This window comes from Ascaphus truei, chromosome 1 (genome assembly GCF_040206685.1).
Source record: "Ascaphus truei isolate aAscTru1 chromosome 1, aAscTru1.hap1, whole genome shotgun sequence".
NCBI classification, from domain to species: domain Eukaryota; kingdom Metazoa; phylum Chordata; class Amphibia; order Anura; family Ascaphidae; genus Ascaphus; species Ascaphus truei.
Genome location: NC_134483.1, coordinates 450841046 through 450864527, shown reverse-complemented (window position 1 = coordinate 450864527; position 23482 = coordinate 450841046). Strand labels below are relative to the sequence as shown.

Here is a 23482-nt window from a genome sequence, read left to right as displayed (position 1 = left end):
ATCAAGATAGCTTACAATGAAAATATACATTGGTTACTAATGATCCTTTTAGAGAAAAATATGAATAAGGCCGCTCTCCTTTTGAAGGTATTGTCCTCAGAATTATTCTAGCAGGTGCATGGAGGCATACATAATGTACTGTATAACGCACAGATAAAACCCAAGAAGGGTTAAAAGAAACCACACAAAAATGCACTCAATGCCAAAATAGATATGCTTCGTGACAACAGTGGCCCATAGGTTATTACCTTCTTTATCAATCCATTAACACATGTGGGATCCAATGCAGAAGATCAAAAATAATAAAGTTTTATTTACGTACTGTATATACAAATTCACATTGACGGTTAATTTACTGTGAAATTTCCCGTAGTGGAGTAGTGTGTAGAGAGCTGATCCTAATGGATAAATTGTTCCAAAAATAAGGTAAGTGATTACTAATCAATCTCTACTGTGGTAATCTAAACATTTCATCCACACCGAATAAATACAAATCTCTAAATAGATAGCAAGTATACTTGGGTGTATATACTGTAGTTAGCAGCCTCCAGGATGCACAAATTAGACTGTATAGCATGAGATATTAATAAAAGGTATGACAGATAGGTAAGCCGTGCGGTAAGCATAGAGGACAAGTCAACAGCAACGTGTCACCGTCCAAATTATAAACAAACGTAAATCGCTGGTATCCTGTTTGTTTCAATGCAAAGACCGTATGTATCTGATAAGCCAGCTCATGTGCCCAATTGGATCGGAAAGAATACAGACAGATACTCTTTGATAAAGCACCTACCAGTCGTGAAACGCGTCAGAGGACTTTGCTACCTATTTTTGCTGTCATGCATGTTTAAATAAATCTTTTTTACTTAGATCAGCCTCCAGCCCTATTCTCTACTGCTGTGCTCAGCTTTCACCCGATTTTAGGAAATAAAACTTTATTATTCTTGAACTTCTGCATTGGACTCCCACATGTGTTAATGGATTGACAAAGAAGGTTATAACCTATGGGCCACTGTTGTCACTAAACTTCTCTATTTTGGCATTGATTGCATTTTTGTGGGGTTTCTTTTAACCCTTCATGGGTTTTATCTCTGCATTTTACTAATGATCCTACTTGATTTTTCAAAAAGGATTTGTGTCTTTTTTGTTTCTTTTCTTGCTTTGGTCCTGTACCTTACATTGATTTCTTTATAGTCACACAAAAAAGGAATGGCTCTGGTTAGGAGGTTATATGATTTTATGTAAAGCACACTGAAGTATTAAATAACATCAGTTTTGTGCAAATGTGAATGACCTTGTATGATGAATAGGAGATACTTTTTTGTCATCTTTAGAATTGTGTTAGTGTAACTTTATTTATATTTACTTGGAAATGTAGTTTAAGGTCAACACTTCTATAGTAATATTGCTAGTTTCATTGTTTAAATGTTTTACTTATTGTAGCATTATGCGTTTTTCTTGTCCTGTCATGTGCCGTTCCCTGTCAGTTTTTTTTGTGTTCTACGGAGGCTGTGTGCTCGCGTGCGCGGTGATCCATGTGCGCACGCCCACGCTGCCTCCACATGGTGTTGGATGCCGGGATTGCGAGTGACGCGGCATAGGTAGGGAGGAGGCTTCACATATACTTTTTTTATTAGTCGAAGCCCAGTTGTATTGACGCACAGGACATGTGACGTCAGAGGGCCCACTCATGCGCACGCCGTGACGCCACTACAGGTTGGGCGCGGAAATGCGGCTGTGCTTCAGAGTTTAAAAGTGCTCAGGCAATGTGACATCTATTCTCTTTGATAAAGAACTTATAGTTCGAAACGCGTGGGAGAGCTAACTCCTATTTTTTAACTATGTTCTAATAAGGTAAAAAAAGTTCACTGGACCCTTTCTACTGGTTGTGCACGGCTTTTCTCAATCTTTTTGCTTCTGGATCCAACTGCAGTGGTCGGCACGCCACAGAGACAATCCTGAAGGGGCAGTTTGAACAAGCTGTGAGTAATAATCCTGATTTAGTATTGTCTTTTGGAGGACATCCCCAATGAGGTTTGTTTTAGTGTTTGGCACTACACTTTATTAATTCCTTCAGGGGACATCTGCATTGTTTGATAATCAAGGTATCAGGACAGTACACATACATACATACATATATAACACATATACTACAATATTCAACAAGCCCACATTAGATCTCTCTGGATATAATTTGTCTTTTTTCTGATCTGGTTGCTAGAGCAGTCATATGCCCTTTTTTTCTATTGCAGGTTTTAGCCCACCTCCCAAGCAGTACAAGATCTGTGTAACACCTTGCTGTTTGTGATAAACTTGTTGCCAATGTTCCCTGCTGTTTGAGCTGTAAACTGTAACAATAGATAAAGTTACCTTAACAATATAAGGATACATTGTAGCTGCTGAGTCACACTGATTGAAGCAGCCATTATGTTAGTCACACAATCTGGATTTTTATAGATTTATAACAGGAGCACCAAACGATTGCCAGCTTAGGTAAGAATGTAGAATTATACAACGTTGCATGCTTTACACATAAAAAAAAAAGAAACACGTTGGAAAGTAGTATTGCTTCTTTAAATGTTAGTTAGGTGATATTCATTGCCTGATGTTGTCTGACAGGTGCACCAATAATTGTCCTATTATGTACAGCTCCTCATACACCCCATATTGATGATCATTTCTTATCTGTAACATGACATGCAGGCTACATTTATGTATCTTCATCAATAGTATATTGCTGTAGTTCATATCTGTGCATGTCTTCTATAACTTTGGAAAAAAAGAGCCTCCAAAAGAATATATATTTTCTTTAACTGTGCATGCAATGTCTGGTATATAATGTATACCCTGTTCACTTATGTAATTATATTTGTAACCATGTATTATTTGCCTTAACTCTATGCCCAGGACATACTTTAGGTAACTCTCAATGTATTACTTCCTGGTAAAACATTTTATAAATAAATATATGGAGAGGTATACTAATGCCATTGATGTTTATTCGAACTACGCCCAATACAGAAAGTGAACGCTTTTGTTCTGCCTGTTGATAAGCAAATTACAGGCAGGGATGCTAGTGTTAATGTTAGGTTGAGTTTTTTTTTTTTTTGGTAAAGGTTTATTTTCAGCAATAACATGTTTATTTTATTGCCTTATTTTTTACGATCAGTATTCTCAATGCTTGAAACGTCTTGCCACAAACACTGCATCACACTGCGATTCACTGGTAGAGTGCAGAGATGGAGGAGAATAGCGAGCCACATGCTGTATTTGAGTGTCCAGTCATTTTCCAAATCATGAAATGTCAAAATATACAACTAAAAATGTTTTTAAGTCTATCTGTTCACATTTTTCTAATGTATTTTTCAGTGAATAGGAAGGGTTGCATCAAAAATATAATTAGGAATATAAATAGCATTATCTGAATTGTGTTAGAATCCATGTCTCCTTAAGCTACTGGAGATGTCATGTTAATTAACATTTCATTGATGGTTTTAATTTTTTTTTAAATACTTAAATTACCACCCCCCCCCCATCTCCAACCCTAGATTGTTTCTAAAACAGCAACCCGGGCGATTTGTTTCTCTTCTAAAAACAATATATAGAGCAGACCAGTCTAAACTCACGACTGGGTACTGTATTTTCTTTCCACAAACAAGTTTTAGTTCCTGAGTATTGCACCCCGGCAGAAACTACAGTTGTGAGGAGTGCTCAGAAGAATGCATACAGAAGAGCTTTACTAACGCAGAACGGGGAGAATTCTCATTGATCATCTTCAGTAGAAAACAGTACTGTATAAGAAAAACATGTCATGTAATCATTTCTGAAAATAAGGGCAAATTCCACGTTATTACATTCAAAAGAATAAAAACCTTAAGTGAAGGTATTTGTTAGTAGCTGGTAAATGATAAATAAATATATAAACCATTTTAAACAGGCTTACCAATATTAGGATGCTTCAGAAGACGGCAAATTCTTGCTTCTCGTTCTAATTTCTGATGATCTGTTGAAAACAATGAAGTAATAACACTGTTAGGCAGAATTGTACACAGCTTTTTATATCACGTATTCATCACTGATACACGCTCTTTAGTGCACAATTTCTAATAAATTGCGTTACATTGATGCTAAGCTCCTTATTCATCATAAAAATAGGTGTAATGTAGGCAACAATAAACACATTAATTCAAATGGATGCAATTGCCCATTTCTCAGTATAATGAGTAGAGTGGATAAGTGGATTAGTGAAAAAAAGCCCGAAGCACAACTTGCCAAAAAAACTGGTATAGACGAAGACCAAAATTAAAGATTTAATGGATTAAAAACCATAACACAAACGATCCTGGCAGATCCTCTGCACAGGGCGCTTTGTCAAAAAGGAACTCCAGCTACAAAGATTATTCTGAACATATGCTTTTTCATTGAGCTCTGACTTTTTTTCGGGGGCTATCTATAGCTCCGACAAACACCAGAGACAACTGCACATATTTTGCTACACATCTGCCTTTGAATTATTGGGGTTCTAGTTGGGGTTCTAGTTATACAGATGCCGCGGCCGTTATTCGAAGAAATCATGGTGCTGTTTTCGTGTGCGCTGCTGCACTCCACGCGGCATTAACGCCGCCAAATCGCCCCAGGCACACGTGTTTATCGTGGTTGCTTTGTTTGAATTTCATGGATTGTGTGCAATTAAAATGCAATGAAATTAATGAATTGTAATGTGCACAGTACCGTGCTACTGTGTCAATTTCAGGTGTTTAAAAGCCAGAACACTAAAATGCCATTTTATGCACTCGCCTGCACTCGCGTCTAAAGGCGGTACGGTTTGAAGAAATCCCGCGCCATGACATGGGTATTCCGAGGTATACACCGCAGGAAGTGTTTCAATAACGACCGCTGCATCTGTATGGTGAAATAGGTTAAAGGAGCAGTCTCCCTTGTATGTATGTACTGTATGTACAGACGAGCCAACGAGAGTTCTAGAACTCTAGAATTCTAAAACTTGCCTTAAAATAGCCATAGCCATTTTTGCACAGGCTAATGGCCCATCGGATTAACACAGCAGGGGTTCCTGGCAGTACCATTCAGTTTGAATGGGACTGCCAGGGACCCCCGCTGTTAATCCGATGGGCCATTACTCTGTCTGCAGAAATGTGTGAAATGTTGCAGCATGTACCTGGGTCTTTTTGGAGATTGCCCAGGTTTGTTTTAGAATAATCGTCGGCACTACAGTATATATGAATGTATGAATGCAGAATTCCAAAGAGAGGCTATAAAGGACAAAGAGAACTACTGGAATGAACAGTGCCAGAAGATGGAGGAAGCGAACAGGAAAGGTCATACGCGAGAACTCTACACACACGTGAAGAGGGCACGGTCAACATTCAAGGCTCGGAGGGCAATAGTTCATGGGAGCAATGGCCAGGAATTGCATGATCAGCAAGCAAAACGCGATCGGTGGAAGGAATACACAGAGAAGTTGTATGAAAGTGAACATCAGAACCATCTGACGGAGGTGATGAGACACTGGAACTGGAGCCAGATATAATGGAGGAAGAAGTCGCATGGGCAATGAAGCAATTAGCCAATGGAAAAGTCCCAGGAATTTGCGGCATACCAGTAGAATTGCTCAAGCCCATACCAGCAGCAGCATTAACAGCATTATGTAAACGCATATGGAGCACGTGTGAGTGGCCGAAAGAATAGAAAAGAGCCGTATCAATTTCGAAGAAGGGTGACATGAAGGATTACTCGAATTATGGCACCATAGCCTTGATACCACATGCAAGCAAAATCCTTCTGAAGATTATCCAACAACACTTGAGTACAACTGTCAATAGGGAAATGCCAGATGTGCAAGCTGGCTTCAGGAAAGGCAGAGGCACTCGTGATCATATTGCCCACCTTCGATGGATTATGGAAAAAAACATGGAGTATCAGAAAGATGTGTTTTATAGATTATTCAAAGGCATTTGATGTCATTGAGCACAACAAGCTCTGGACCTGCCAGAAGGAAATGGGCACACCACCACATCTGACCGAACTTATAAGATCACTATCAAGATCAAGAAGCTACAGTCCGAACGCCATATGGAGACAAGGATTGGCTCAAGATCAGAAAGGTCACACGCCCAGGATGCATCCTGTCACCAGCAGCTTTCAACATGTACGCAGAAGCTGTCATGCAGTGAGCAAGCCTGGACGAGTCCCAGATTGGCGTGAAAATAGGCGGCAGAAACATCAACAACCTCTGATACGCCGACGATGCTGCCCTGCTGGCCGAAAACAAGAAGAATCTCGAACATCTGATCATGAAAGTCAAAGAAGAAAGTGAGAAGGTTGGATTGCACCTGAACATTAAGAAGACAAAGATCATGACAACAGCAAAAAAATGCGAACGTTAATATCAAGATCAATAATGAGGAAATTGAAGTGGTTAAAGATTTCATCTTTCTTGGCTCAAAAAATTGATCATGATGGCAACTGCACCCCTGAGATTAAGAGACGGTTGGTACTTAGAAGAAATGCGATAATCAGTATGGACAACATCTGGAAGAGTAAAGACATCAGCTTGGCAACTAAATGCAGATTGGTCAGTGCGATCATTTTCCCATTAGCAATGTATGGCTGCGAAACTTGGACTCTGGGAAAGGCAGATAGGCGAAAGATCGATGCATTTGAATTGTGGTGCTGGAGACGTCTGCTGCGTATTCCGTGGACTGCCAGAATAACGAACCACGCAGTCCTGGAACGGACCAAACTGTTAATCTCATTGGAGGCCAAAATAACAAAGCAAAAGCTCTCCTAGTTTGGTCACATCATGCGAAGCAAGTCGCTTGAGAAGGACGACGTGATTGGAATGACTGGTGGCAAAAGAGGAAGAGGCGCCCAAGAACTCGCTGCTAGATACCATTAAGAAAGATACTGGACTGAACATAGCAGAATTGAAAGAAGCTGTAAGAGATCGGAAGACATGGAGCACACTGATCCATACAGTGGCTGAGGGTCGTACTCGACTGAACGGATAGAGAGAGAATGTATGTATGTACACTGGCGACACACTTTATTCGAGCTTGGCTAGTCCCACGAATTCGGGTATACCCGGGTGTATTGAGGTTTGTGACTGTTTTCTGCCCGAGTGCATTGGGTTATTTTCCAGGCAGGGATTGAAGCATTTTATTCCCGCTGGCTGCAATACTGCACAGTATATATATATATACTGCATTACAATTCATGAATTTATGCCATCTGGTAGACACGCGAAGCATTGCAGCCTATTAAATCCTAATCATTATCATTTAACAGATCAGCCGCCCGTCAGCCAGGCATGAACCCAGGCTGGGAAGGCAAATGCAACGGGGCTTGTCAGAGGTGAGGAGCGGCGCATTCCAGGTATCTGCCAGGTACATACTGGGTATTTGCTCGAATAAAGTGTGTCGGTGCAGTATGTATGTATGAATGTACAGTATAGAGATACAGATATATATATTAGTAAATATATATCTATATATACGTATCTATATCAGTGGGAAGCAGTAAGTCTTTAGTGTTTATTTTGACCAGGGACCCCCTGATTTGTATTTCTGCTCCTTTAAGTTACGTTTTGTAATAACAAATTATATTTTTCTCCTCTTTTTCTGAATCACTAAACATTGTGGTGTGTAAACGTGACAAAAATAAAACATAACACCTGAATGCACACAGATCAATTAAAAAGTTAGCCTCAAGACCAACCATCATACTGGGTTTCTATACTAGAAAAGTAAATTGACGAGTTTCTGTGATTCTGTGAGTGCCTTGGTTGAAAACCTTTGGTTAACAAAAAAAAAACTAAACATTATGAACAAGTGTCTTACACAGACAGAAAGATAAATAGTAATGCAGTATACAGTAAGCTTGACATGAAGTTAGGAGCTTGATTTATGTAGGGCCCCAGGTACGCAATATGTACTCTAACCTTAAAATTGCTTCTTGTTCTGAGTTCTTCAATAACAATGATAAAGAGCAGTTGGTTATAGATTCAGGCATTTTATCAAAGATTAAAGAGCAGATTCAGGCATTATATCAAAGATTAAAGCAGCAATACGGTTTCATTAAAAAAAATGTATTACAGGATTGAAGCAGGGGGTCTTCGGAGCTGAACTTTGTTAATTTCAGCTCCGGGGACCCCCTGCTTCCAGTGATACTTACCTCTGTAGTGCTGCCGGTATTTCTTTTGAGTTTAAATGTCCCACGCGGGCCAATAGGAAGCCGCACCGGATGACATCACAGCTTTCTATTGGCTCGCGGGACATTTAAAGTCGCCATTATGTTAGGCACACAGATTCTCTGATTACAGAGATACCGGAACCACCTACGGAGGCATCTCTGGAAGCAGTGGGTCCCGAAGCTGAAATTAACACAGTTCAGCTCCTGAGACCCCCTGCTTCAATCCTGTAATTAAAACGAAGTAAAGTGAAACGTGTATTGCTGCTTTAAACAAACCTTCAAGTCAAAAAATTATCTGTCAGGTACTCATAATTTCATAGTTATACAGGCTCATAAAGAATTTGGGATTAAGCCATTGAAAATAAAAATGCAAAGCAGTACATACTGCACATTAAATGAAAATTATATGTGGGCCATAACTATATCACGGTGTATAAAAGTTATATAACCATATATTATCCTAAAAGCAGTCCTACAACATTATTTATCTGTCTTCCTATGTCATTTTACCCTGGCAATAACTGGCCAGGTGGTTAGTTAATACTCTAAACTGTCATTTGATAGGTGAACTTTAATAAAAGTATGTTAGAAAAGGAGTTGAACGAGTTTTCAGTTGCGCCTCATCTCCATTAGAGTTATAGGCTGTGGAGAAGAAAATATGTTGTATTACATTCTCTGATTTCTTTCCCTAAACCTGCTGCAGCATTTTTGTCATACAGTATCTAGCACACAATTTCAGGGAGGTGCAGTAAGTGAAATGTGTAAACAGGATATGCTGGAAAGACAAGCTATTCCCTGAGGGGCAAAATAATATTGTGATGTAACAGACTTGGTAGATTTACAGAATTAAGCATCTGACCTGCATTTGTTGATGTTAATCCGCAAAGGTTTATTGAGGTCAGAATGGAAAATGTACCGGTTTTACAGAAATAAAAAAAAGTTGAAGGATTTGGGGTAAAGACTTCCGACATGCATTTAAAAAGCCAATAGTCCCTTTTATGAATGAAATGTTATGAATGAATTGCTCTCATCGCCATCTGCTGAGTGACGTTTTCAAAATAACACAACTATGACAGATGTACACCTACAGCAAAAAGCATGCTCATTGGACCATGGCCAACACCCTCTTACATTGAATTTCTGACCTCATATCACAAGTCCTATCAACTTAGAAATTTGTTCAGGTGTGAGAGCACACATTAATGCAGCAAAATTATATTGTATCAGTAGGACAATGCTCATAATCAGAAACTCATCAAATCTCTGTGTATATTCATACCAGTCCTCACATTAACAGTGGTCATTTAGGAAGAAATTGGAAACATGTCTAAGTTCTTCGGAGGAGGATAGGAGTTATTATAGTGGTTCTACAATCGCTCCTTGGGGACAACTGGCCAGACCAGGTTTTGGAAGCAAGCAATCACTTGCAGACAGGTGGCTGTACGTAATATGTCTATAAATAGGATATTGGTTGGTTTCCCCCATAAAACTGGCCTGCTTCAGGGGCCTAAGAATGAGTTTCGGTAGCACAGACTCGACAAACAAGTACTATAGAAAAAATGTGTGTGCCACAGGAGGGTTCTGAAAAAGGGTAGTGGTATAGCACACCATTTTGTTAGGATAATAATCAAAAAGATTTAAAAAAACAACATAATAGGTTCAATAATTACAAAATAAATGAGAAGCACTTACACATCCTTACAAAAATTGCAAAAGACATTGGCTGGCAGTGTGACATTAGACATAACATGACAGCCACCAGTGGTGAAGAACACATGCTTTGAGCTTTCCTACAGGTAGTTAAGCTGGATTACTCTGTCCCAGGAGTCACCAAAGTGTAAAGCAGGCTATTGTGCCCCATCTACATGAATAGCAGTTAGTACCACATCGGATGCCATACCTTGCAACGCACTTTGATGACTGCTAGCCCATGTTGCACCATTTCTGCAGATCTCCCTTTGAGAAAATGTTTACCAGAAACATTGGGGATCTTGCTATCAAGTGTCTGCCTTTGTTATCCCCATAGACTTCAACTGGGATTTTTGGCCTAAAATGGCTGCTTAGGACCAACTAGAATTGACCCCTAAGATACTTTGTGACCTTTAATACAGCAAAGGGAAGTTAGAAAACAACATCTACTGAAAAAGATCACAGTAGACATTTGTGAGACAAGAACAGCACAAGAGTTTGGGGCAAAGAGACCCATTCCTCAGGTTAACATTTTGTTGCCTGTGATACCTAAAAGACCAACATATCAATCGTACAAGGCGGTCCTGTGCATAAGATTTTGTGGCTGCAGAGGTCTCTTCATTTGATGTCTGCTCTTAAGACTATAGATACAATCAAATTTAACGCATTTCATGAATGTTGGGTTTGACATGTTAAAAATGTGGTTCAAAATCAAAATAGACAAAATATATATAGCATATTATGCTTCCCACAATTGCAGGTGTTTGCACCCTGGAGGGATGCATTTTTAACATGTGGCAGAAAGCAGAATGCACCCATCTGACACATTTTACCATTCATTGACAAAAAGTAAAAGACAAAGAAACTGAAGACCTCACAATTAACATACTACATTCATTAAAATTATGAAAATAATGAGCTCCCAAGAATAGGCTGACCAAAACACTAATAGCAGATTGCTGCTTTAAATGAAACGAAAAACATAGATGGAAGCAAAAAAAGGACACAATTGTATACTGTACACTGCAAAAAAATAAAAAAATTATTATACCAATCAATTTGAGCATATAATAGTTTACTAACAGCAGTCACATGGAGTCCACAAAAAAATTAAAAAAACAATCAATCCTGGTTGGCCTTTCTAGACAAAGTGTTATAGTATAACCAGTTTAATACTAAAACAGAGAGAAGATAAAAATTACAATATAATTGCATAAAACTAATTCAATCTCAAATAATTTAAATTTCTGCAGAAATAAAACATTGCCACTTTACTTCAAGTGTTTTCCTACATACGTGCACCATGAATACAATTATTAAGTGAAGAAAAAACAAGTAATTTCATTCTCAAAAGTTGATATGATTTTAACTAATTATATCGGCTGCACAAGAGTCCAATGGGATTGACCATCAGTTATATTACTCGGGGATCCGCCTTCTCTGTAAACCTTCAAAGTGGAGTTTTTTGTATTTAAAAGCGATACTACGCCACCGTGTAATAGATGCAGATATTGGTAAATAAAATTATATGTGGGGAATTTAAACTATTTCTAAAATATGTCAGGCTGGGTCAAGACTAGCAGTTAATTTAAAATATTGTAATGAAGCTAAACATATATTACTGTTGGTTAGAGCAGGGGAGCGCAAACTTTTTTTGCTGCACCCCCCAGTGCCTGCTCTACTCCTTGGTGCGCCAACCCCTCCTTGCCTCGCACGGCGGGGTCGTCCAACGTCACGTGACCCGCGGCGCCATTTGACGTCACGTTACCATGGCAACCGTGACGTCACATGACTCTATGGCGCCCTGGAGCCGGCTGAACCTCGTGAGTAGAGGTTGCAGATGCCTTGCGCGATCCCGAGAGTGCGGGACCTTTGCAACTGCCCGCGCCTGCCCCCAAAAAATCTTGGGTCACGCCCCCCACTTTGCGCACTGCTGGGTTAGAGTAGTGGATTGTAAACTCTTGGAACCTATTGGGATTTAAGGGGTAAATCATATTCTCAGGGTAGTTGGTAGGAGAATGTGTAAGAAATAAAGGTTTGGCAACATAACACACTGTATATTGTCTTGACATCACAGGAGTGGATCAGAAAGGTGTTTCTGGCATCTTCCCGGGAAGGGTTATAAATAAAATCCTCTTCTTCATCTCCTCACAGTGTAAGATGCACCTGCATGGCTGCTGATATGTTTGAGGTGTGTGGAAGTGAGGGCTGTGTGTGTGTGTGGGGACGGGGGGTGGGGAGGATAGTGTTTTTTGTGGGATGGGGGAAGTTATGTGGTGTTTGTTAGAGGGTGAGTGTCCTGTGTGAGAAGGGGGAATAAACGCATAGTGTGTGTTGAGTAAATGGGTGAGTATGATGTGTGAGGGTGAATATGGACTGTGTAAGAAGAGTGTGTGTGAGCGCTTGTGAAAAGGACGGTGAGTGTGTATGCGTGTAACGGAAGACAGGATGAGTGACGCCTGAAGAGAAGCCTCGAGATTTTAAAAATTCTTCAGGGTTGCCCTGCTCCAAAAAGGTTGGGAACCACTGCACAACGTACAGACAGCAAACCATAGAAAAGAGTCATTTTGAACTGGCATTTAGTTCTAATTTTATTTACCAATACTCAAATCAGTAAACCCCAAAACCTGACTTAGAAGGAAGCACAGTAGCTTTCTCCTCAGACATACATGTATATCCATTCACTTGTATTCTCAGCAACACATTGTGTTCTTTTCCTACTGTACTCCTCTCCTCATCATCTCCTCTCTCAAATGTATCAGATTCATTATCATTCTTCTTTTTTGGGGGAGGGGGACGGGGACAGCTTTCTTTGAAGACACCATTATGAAACACGGTCAGTACCACAAAATCCAAGTAAGAAACCTACTGACGCCTCTATCATCAGATACTAGGCTAGAAGGCGAAACGAGAAGAACGTGGGAAGGAAAGCAATGTAAGGAAAATAGATAGCAAGGGAGGAGAAGGAAAGAAAAATGCAAGAGACAGGAGAATGAGGCCAGGAAGACTGAAAAGAGATTGAGTGACACATAATAAACACTTTAAACATAAACCTGTTTTGACGCAAAGGATATTTTTCACTTTAAGCCATAATAGAGGTGTCAGTTTTTTAGAGACGCATTTCCATATTGACCTTTCAAGGCAAATTTTCTGACTAGAACAGCAAAAGTAATAATTTTATTTTTACATCTTAGTGCTTTCTCTTGGTGCTTGCGCCTCCAGCAGTAGTGGGCTCCAAAGAGTTCGGAGGTCAGCCCCCACTATTGCACTATTTCTCCATCAGCCCAAGGACTGATACTCAGACTGAGGTATATTAGAACAGGATCTTTATTGGGTGGCATACACTGCAGATCTTCTCACAGCAATGCAAGGTCTCAGTGGCTCCATACCTTTGGTTGGTGCTTTGCCCCTGGTAGTATACGGCAACACTGTGTCTGAGTCTGATGTTCCCCCAGCTCAGAAGCTGGGGGTGGGCACCCTCATCCTGCCATAGGAGAGACTGACAGCTCTCTGCTTCATCTCTCTTCCAGAGCAGGAACAGGACTTCCTCTCTCTTCCAGAGCAGAAGCAGGACTAACACTAACTTGGTCATACCCTCCTAGGAGGATCAAGAAGGAATGGGCTCATGGTCTATGCATATTCCTGATAGGCTTTGACAGGCCATGAGTAACCACCTTACTTCTATCACTCATAAGAGGGGCATGAGGGGGTCAAGAGCCATAGATTTAACCTGTTACTGCCTGCAGCTAACAGGACTTCCAAACAGGGGGAAAGACAGGCAGAATATACATACCCTGTTACATGTAAGTATGGAATGTGCTATGCTATTTGATCCAACATTATGTGAGGTATGTGATTCATTATGATTTTTGCCATATGCATTGCACTATGGTTTTGCTGGAAATCCCTCCAGTATATTTGTATATTAAACATTTACAGTATACTGTATCTCACACATGTGGCCTTCTAACAAAATGGTATAGAGGGTAAATAATGAAATAGCCAATGAGAAAAATATTGGCTTTAGCGTATAAAGCGTAGGTTTCCTCGTTTACATTACCATCCCATTCTGTAGCTTACAATAATGAGATCATACTCACTTGTATAACTTTAAACATGCATACAGTTTGCACAGCAGTGCTTTCGTATGAATATACTGTAACTAAAGACCTTAATTGACTTGTTTGTACATATTGCACATTTAATCTCTGTTGAGCCTTAAAAAAAACTCACATAAGCCTCTATTTGTTCCTTTATTAAGCCATACGGTATCTTAAATAACAATCGTAAACATCACGGCAAGAGTTTTTTATAGGCATCATCTTAAAAATATGGACACACCTATCACACAGGTCCACATCAGGATCTCTGTGCTGTTCTGTTACCAGTGTTCCAATATAGTTATATCTGGTATTTTAGTTACTATCTGATCCGGAGCCAACACGGCTACTATTATCCAGGATCAACCTACCTCCAGTACGCTGTTCCAACATCTACTATTTTAATATATGTCATTAATAAAGAATATGTTTTAAATCACCCACCCATCATCAGAGCGTGAACCCGAGTGCTATATAGGGTTCTCTCTCTCCTTGTTCACCAAAAAATTATGAAGACAGTTTAATAACATGACAAAGAATGGCAATTTGTTTTGGCTGACCTGCAGCTCTCATGCTGCAACATGTTGGATCTGTGACTGTGGTTCATCATTGGAAAATAAAGGTTCTTTTCAGGTTGCATAATCGGTATAAGACATTTCTTGTAAAGGTTTCTAATAAACCCCATTTAAATTGTGTATCTTTAGTCTGTAGACTGACTGAAAATTATGACCTTTCAATGTCATGATTATACTGTAGTAACTAGGACTTTTTATTCATAAACATCCTGCTACATACAATGTAGACTTATTTTCATGGAATAAGTTTGTCAGAGCTTTATATTTTATGTATATATCAAGATTGTACTGCACAGTGGAGCATTTTTTTTATTTTGCATCAATTTGCATAGGCAGCACATACATTAAAACTGATAAACGCGTGTCCCATATATTATGCAGATCTCTTGAGTAGAGACCAACTGAAATGACCATGAGAAAGCTGCCCTTAATGAGAAAAATGCACAATGGTTCTCAAAAATAGTGTACATATTTTTTACTTCAGTGAAAATGTAAAAGAGCTTAAAGTTTTGCTCTCACAAGTGTACATCAAATACTCACAAATGCACATCAATGTATCCCGACAGTTCATCCCAGCGTCCGCAACGTCGCTGGGTTCTGATGTCACCCGATCGGTATTGCTCCTCACCACTCTCCTAACGCGGTTTGGGAGTTAACCACACTTCACGATAGGGACGGATCCCTAAATACTTTGAGGCAAGCAATAATTTTTTTTAAAGGTGTCAATTGCCTAGATTTAACTACTGTACTTAAACATGTCACAACTATTGGTTTATTTTTGCCCTTGGGTGGACTATACCATGTAGAGCACCATAAATGTCAATGTCATGATTAGTGCATGGGATATGGAAATATTAAACAGGGACAGCGTGCTGCTAGTCATACTAAAAATATTAAAATGAAAGCGCCTGTTGACATTAGAATACAGCCCCAAACACCATCAACACGAATAACTGATACAGTACAGATTCCACAATTGATAACAGCATCTATCTCAGATTTTTCCAAATTCATGTGATGGGTTGATAGCGCATTACAGTGGGGAATGACTTGTAATATTAGTGAACAGGAATGAATGAACATTGTCTGAAAAGATATAGTTGACCGAAGGATCAATGTTGAAGGTTTCACTCTTTCTTTTCTAACCTTTTGAAAGAGGTGCAGGGAGAAACATTTCCAGATACAGAGTTCTCTGCAGGTACAAAGGATTGTGAGTTTGATGCCAAATGTAAAGCATTACCAGTTGTGGTACAAGAATTATTAATTTATTTGCTGCAGTAGGTTAAAAATGCTAAATTTCTACTAAAAGACAACAGATGAGATGCAATTTAGATTAAATTGGATATATACTGTAGTGCTTCAATAATCTAGTAAGGGTGTAAGCATACACTAATAAGTGTAACTTTATTACATATATGGATGTCTGGTGCTGCACCTGATATCTTTTGTAGGTCTTTTTGCTGACCACAGAGAAGCACAGGGTAATGGAATCCTCTTGGATTTTTAAATCTCAGAATTCTAGGACCTGGTTTTCCCCTAGAATTTTTTTTTCTTCAGATTCTGGACTCCTATTTTAGAATATTTGGACACATACAGTATCAAGTCATTAAATTTAACTCCATTCATTTCCCAGCCCACACGGACAAACATAAAATCTGGCAACTACTCTTTGCTGGATTCTATCCTCTTGTTCCAACAGAATCCAATCCGCTGGTATCCTACCAGACATTTTCAGTGACCATGCAATAGTGTGCAGTGTAAGGAAAATCAGACCACTCAAACCAAGCCCTAACACTCTACTCACTAGAACATTTAGAAAGGTTAACCCGCTATTATTTTTGGCTGATTTTACCAACTGCCCTTGAAACAGAATCAACCGGACTTCAATTTGGTGCTTTATTTCCAAACAGAGTTCTTAAAACTCTGTGACACCCATGCTCCGCAGAATAAGAGTATGTGGGGTCCACCATCCATGGGGGCCTTTAGATGGTTTAAGATTTTTAATGACCAGTTGCAGCTCATCAGGGGTGACTTTGTGGTTGACTTCTCATCCATTTTAACATGGACCCTTATAAGCTTATACCTGCCGCATTACACCGCTTTTCAGCACAGTCTGGGTTTAATCCGTAAACCTACTCACAGAAAGCAGTTTCGACCTTTTGGGTCACCAGTGTGAGGTTGGTTGCTGCCTATGCAATGTTAAGCTGGTACATGGGCATAACCATACATTAAAAAAAAGTTATGTGGAGTGGAAGGCATATGGTATTTCTTGGTTGGGGAGGATCTATAGTGTCAAGATGAACATCCTTCCCCGAATTCTATATCTGTTCCAAACTCTCCCAGTTGCCGTGGTTAGAGCAGACATTGCAGGGCTCCAAAAAGCTATCTGTCAATTTATTTGGAAAGACAAAAAACCACGGATTAAAGGTAAAATTATGCAGAAAGCTAAGGAAGCTGGTGGACTGGCAGTTCCGAGCGTCATATCCTACTACAAAGCGGCACATTTGTGCCAAATCACGCAGTGGCATGGGGACCCGGGGCTCAGGAGGTGGGTGGCACTGGAGAAGGAGGTGTGCGCCCCGCTTGAGCTCAGGGACCTGATCTGGTACCCGAGGACACGGGTGAAGGATATACTCATTCCTCTGTCCTCTGTGCTCAACTCTCTCTCGGTCTGGGAGGCTTCTAAAAGTAGCTGCTCTTTGACCTCCAAACATACGTTGATGGCTCCTTTATATGGCAATCCAGACTTTGCTCCTGGGCTGGTAGAAAAATGTTTCCCGCGCTGGCGGCAATTAGGGATTAGTCGATTGAAGGACCTGGAGGATAAGGGCAAGATCAAATCTTTTGAACTATTAAAGTCAGAAACGGACTTACCTAACACTGATTTTATGAGGTACCTCCAGGTTCGGGCATTTTATAACGCACACCCGGTGAGACCACCGCTGACTAAATTTGAACAGCTCTGCGTGCGCGGAGCAGACACGCGGGGACTGATCTCTGCGTTATACAGAGAGGTGGTGAATACTGAATCAGACAGGACAGTCAAACCCCGCTTCGTGGCACAATGGGAAGAGGATCTCCAGGCTCAACTAGAGGACGAGGACTGGGCCGCGGTGTTCAAAGCTGCGGCCTCGAGCTCCATATGCACGACATTGAAGGAGAACTCATATAAGGTATTATTAAGGTGGTATCTCACCCCAATCAGATTAGCTAAATTCGTCAGGGGTGCTTCCCCGCTCTGCCCCAGGCAGTGCGGGGAACAGGGGGATCTGGTGCACATGCTGTGGTCTTGCCCGAGATTAGTGCCGGTCTGGACCCAGATCCGAGATTGGCTGCAGAGGATTTTTTTGGGGCTCAAAATTCAGCTGGACCCGTGGCTATTTTTATTAGGTAAACCTACAAACGAGGTATCTAGATCGGGTAACAAGCTGATAGCACATTTTGCTACCGCTATGAGGTGCGAGACCGCAGCACTGTGGAACCAGAATGCGATTCCTTCGATTGATAAAATCAGAAACAGAATTTGGTTCATTTGCAGAATGGAGAAGTTAACGAGTTTAGTTAACGACTCAGCCGACAAATTTGAAAAAGTATGGTCATTATGGCTTGCCCAGACTGATATTCAGGGGATGAATGAGGCCACAATATGGCTTTGATAGAGATAGATGGGTTCTCCTTGGATGTCGGGCTGGGGGCTGGACGGGACGATCGGACAGTAGGGCTCCCCCCGAGGTACAGTGGTGAACCGAGTTAACGATCAACGGAAAACTGATGTGAACCGGACTTGGGCTCCTCTGAGAGGTGGACTGGAGCAGAGCATCGGCAGAGGTGGTGAAGGACGCCAGAGAAACGAGGAATCAGCGCTTCTCCCAGGCCGCTCCCCCATCCCTACCCCCCCCCCTCCCTGCCTTCCTCCCCCTTTTTGCCCTGTCCCTAGATGTTGTCAGTCTGTCTGTGTCCTGTCCTGTGGTTTCCCCAATGTTCGTCCGTTACTCGTAAAGTGTTCCTGTAAGTTTGGTGTATACCTGAAACACTTGACAATATTCTGTACGCTATGATGTGTATGCACAAAAAAAAACTAATAAAAACAAAGTTTAAAAAAAAAAAAAAGTTATGTTAGGTAAAAAAAAGTGAGAAAAACCCTCCACCGTATAGTGTTCAGTAAACAAAAATACTACTTCTGGTGGATTTGTGTCTCAGGTCTGACAGGTCTGTCTTTCCCCATTATCGCTTAGCAAATACTACTTCCACTGTAGCTAGGGATTCTAGGTAATGACATGCAAATGTGCACAGTAAAACACATACAAGCTCCTATATCGCTAGTATTTAACTCAGGTTCCCCTACATTGATTTCACTGAAATTCCTCTGCTCGAGGTTTTAGGTGCTGTGGACAGAGTGGGTCTCTTTCGAGTACGATGGTATTGCCTGTTCGTTGACACTCTTTGGTCCAGTATTTTCTCCATGATTAAAAGGGTCCTAAGGACCTCGATAGCTCCTGGCCCTTGGATTGCCCTTTTAAATAGACCATCTCCTGATCTTTCCAAATACAAGAGGAAACTTGTCACCCATATTCTTACGGCTACTAGCTGCTGTATAGCAGCTCTGTGGCTCAAGCCTGACTGCATCTTTTTAAATGAAAACAGTCATACATTTTCGAGGTTTGGGATCTGTGGTTGGCATGTTAATGACTCAAGCTTGGGGGCTTCTTTAGTCCTACTGTGACAAGCCTTACTGACAGATAACGTTACAGGAGGGAAGAGAGTTCTAGATAACTCGTTATCTTGTTTGCTTACTTGAATAAGTTACTAGAATGTTACGTGGGGTTTAGTCTTCCCATAAGATTGTAAAGGAGGCTATAAACTGTCTAAGGACCTAATTAAATTAAGCGATGTCAAGATTGAGGTTATCAATGTTTTAAATTGTTCTTCGTGTCTATTTTGTAGTCTTCCTCAACCCCTACATATGTGTCCACCATCACTTTTCTTTCTAAATATAGTTTATTATAGTTCATTGCGTTTTGGTCTATAGAAGTGTATCTGTAACGTTTTATTTATGCGCGTGTATGCTACCCTCTTTTTTTCTGTACCTCAAATTTTCAAGCTACATGCAAAATAAACAGTAAAAAAAACACACACAAAAACAAGTGGACCATAAAAACCTAGAGGGAAGAAAACATGATGAATGGTTGACAATACCATCAGCTAACATAAAATCTAAAAGTCATTATCCCTGATGCCCTGAAAGTAGCCTGACTATATAACAAGTCAGTGGAGAAAGCCAGCAGAGAAACAGGATTGTGTAGGGAAAGTTATTACCATTAAAAAGAAAGGTTGCTTGCTGCATTAGAAAGTATTAGTACATCATAAAAATGACAAATAAAATAGATCTGCTTAAGCTTGTGGAAGGGAGTAAAGTTATTTTTGTTGCATCAAGTTCCCCCAAATAGTTTTGATGTGACAGTGTACTGAAGACCTCATGTGAACAGGAGAGGAATAAAATAATAAAACTCCTCTAAAGCATGGGGATTCTAAATTTGGCCCAAGAGATACCAGTTCCTTTACCTCTATATTAAGGTTAAAAGAGCTGTGTGTGAAGGAGTATATCTATATGTAAGACCCCCATATGAGACCACCGTAAGGCTAAGGCCCCGCTCCCTCAGTCAGCGCGCCCGCACTGCAGACAGGCGGGGCGCTGACAGACACAGACCGCGACTCTCCCCCCCCTCCCTCCACGGGCTCGGGCTGGAGCTGCTAATGGAAGGTAATCAAAAGCAACACACACACAGGCACACACACAGGCAGGCACACACAGACACACACGCACACACACACAGACAGGCACTCACGCTGCTTTCCCTCCACACTCCTCCCCGCTCCCCGAAGCCTCTCCTCCTCCTGAAGCCTCCCCTCCTCATTGGCTCACAGCCACAACACATGACGCGTCGACGCTAGGGATTACAATTCTCTTGAATCCCCTAGCGGCTGACGCGTCACAGCATGTAGTGAGCTGTGCAGCCCGGGGGGACCGGGACCGGCTCGGGAGGATTCCCCTGCTGGTGGGGAACACTCAGGCGGCCTCCTGTGCCGCCGGGCGCAGCGGGTCCCAGCCCTAAGAGGAGACCGAGTAATACAATGAGACTGTGCAATCATGAACCAGCAAGTGATAGGTTAATGTTTTAATGCAGGATAGGGTTAGTTTAAAGAAGATAAGCAAAATATCTTATCAAGTATAGGCAAATACAGCTGCATGAAACATGCAAGAATTGCACAAGGTCTATGGATAATTGACCTTGCCTGAAGACAAACATGGTTTGCAACACATTACCGTAACTAACCCAAAATCTGCTAAACACAGAAACAAGACCACCCAGTCCCCTACATACTAAGGCACAGAAGGACGATAACATTAAAGTGCTGAAGGAAGATCAAGCTAAAGCACAGAAAATTAAATATGCATGAGTAAGACTGACGTGAGAATGAAGTAGGGATATTGTTTTTGTAAATGTAAATATAATACCCCTTCCCCGACCAACAGAAGAGGGGCCGTACCAATGTCTCTATAGTGGTGAAGGTGGTGCTCAGCGGTAGTTTTAACTTAATTCTCAGGGTGCTGGAATTCATGCAGGGCTAGTATGGTGTGCAAGAATAAAGGGCCCCAGGAACATCTCTTTTACTTTATTTGAACCAGTCCAGCATTACAGCAATTGTTCTTCAGAGATGCTCATGCAGCAGCCTCCATTATGGTACAATAAATTGTGTAGAAAAAGCAGAGCACTACCATTGGAATAAGTGAAGAAAAACTATAATGCAGAGAAATGCACTCCCATAAAAATGAAAAATGTATTGAGTCACATTAAAATACGGAGGCATACAACCCAGCTACGCGTTTCACGCTGTAGCGCTTTATCAAGGTGCACATACATACTGTATATACCAGTCTATTTAAGGGCTCCAAGCACGTCAACGCCACCAATGCACTCCCAACAGGGGGAACCTCCCGATGTTTTGATTCCATTCTCTACAGTGTTTTTAACTGGGTGAAGTGGGGTTAATTCCCTCGGGTTTATATGTATATAACGCACACACTTCTGTAATTGTTAATTTCCATATGTTTTACAATTCCCATTTCTCTGTGGTATAAGCACTCTAATGCCGGAGCCACATCATATAATTCATCATTCATACAGTATAACTCCATAGCACTGGTACCGGGGGTTTCTGTAGTAATGTCCAGTATTGTAGTGGTATACAGTCCTTAACGAGACCTACATTCCCTGAAGGGGCAGGGCAATGAGAACTAACCCACTACTCCACTCCTCATTGGGATGATCCCTGGACCTCCATAGACCACACAGATGATGCAATATTATATAAGGATTTTTACTCACATCTCTGGAGTACTCCCCTCCTGTGCTGATCCTGAGACCCAAGAGATATCAGTTCCTTTACCTCTATATTAAAGTTACAAGAGCTGTGTGTGAAGGAGTATATCTATATGTAAAACCCCCATAGTCCTTGACTCCTTGACGCACGAAACATGTAGGCGGTTTTTTACACTTCTATATATGATGGACGCTGGACTATAGTAGTGAGTCCTTCTGTGATTACACAGCACAACGGATCCTCCCAGATGGATGAAGGTAGGTATGGTTAAGTGATGCATGCTGCTATATCTGGATACTGGATTTGTTAACCTTTACTGCTGCAATTGTTGAAGTTCTCCAGGCAAGCGTTTCCTCCTTACCATGTCAATCAAGGATATCTTAAGGGTACTTTCTGCTGGAACATATATGTTTCTAATTTAGGTCTGTCACTTTCAGTTCTGAGCACCACACGTCTTTCTGGACTATGTCCATTATGATACAGAATCACTCATTTACTTGAACAATGGCAGTCCCTACCTCACTGGAATCCCTCGGCAGGGTCCACGCTGGCATGAGGGACTACACCTTATCACCTCTGAGAACATAGGAGACTCTTTCCCCCTAGTATTTCTAAGGTGATAGAAGGCTAGGGATTCCAGCTGGCTTCTCCAAAAATAATTGACAAAATGGTGAAAGGTGTGACGCACTCAAAACACACACCCCACACTTTTTCATGCTGTTTCCTCCTCTCCTTGGCCCTACCCCCAGGCTCTTGACACCACCTCCTGATTGGCTGCATTTCTCAGCAGCAATCAATCAGGATGGAGGAAGCTGCACAGCCCTATAGCAACAGCCCTGCTCTCTCCCTACTCAGGGAAATCCTGTGGCCCTCCAAGCCAGTCAGGTGTGAGGATCCGGGGGTCACGACGGCCGCGGCGTGACCTCCCCTCACCTCATGTCCCGGCTGCTACTGCGGGTGCCCCCTTCGCCAGCCCTGTCCAGCTGCTATGGTTGGGGGACTCCCTCTTCGTCCCCGGCGGGCGGTTGCTGAGCCGCAAGCGGCTCGAGCTATGGCGGCTGCCTCTATACACGGGCGCGCGCCCTCTTCCGTTACAGTGCGTGCATCAAAGCCCTTTAATTTATTCACTTCTCCTGCAGTGAGGCTCCGCCCCCAACACTCTCACAGAAGTCAATCAGGCATAAACACTGCTCACCTGTATTCCTCTTTAGGCAACCTATCCAGGACAGCTCCATGCATTCCTCCAGATCTGCCCCCTCTTCCTATTCACCAGCCTCACTATATTATGCCTGTCCTGCCATTTCCACATCGCTCGACATAGTCTCCATTTGCGGATGTCTCCTCTGGCACTTTCTCTCTTTATTTACTCAGGACATGACTTGGCTTGGCGGACGTCAACCTCTGGCTCTCGATCCCTGCTTGGACACCGACCTTCCGGAATTCTCCAATCCCTGACCTTGGCTAAACGGCAACGACTACGGAACTTCTTTACCGGTACCAGCAAGTATTGCTAAAGCTAACACCACC

At 41.5% G+C, this 23482-nt stretch overlaps 1 protein-coding gene across 20 annotated transcripts in view; it reads right to left on the bottom strand.

Annotated features, from left to right (window-relative positions):
- The window catches only part of CAMK2D (calcium/calmodulin dependent protein kinase II delta), a 332892-nt gene that overhangs the window by 224729 nt on the left and 84681 nt on the right, over positions 1–23482 (bottom strand). For all 20 annotated transcript variants that reach the window (XM_075616549.1, XM_075616655.1, XM_075616503.1 and 17 more), the window contains exon 3: positions 3944–4003. In XM_075616549.1, coding sequence (XP_075472664.1) covers positions 3944–4003 — 60 coding nt within the window. The remainder of the gene's footprint in view (positions 1–3943; positions 4004–23482) is intronic.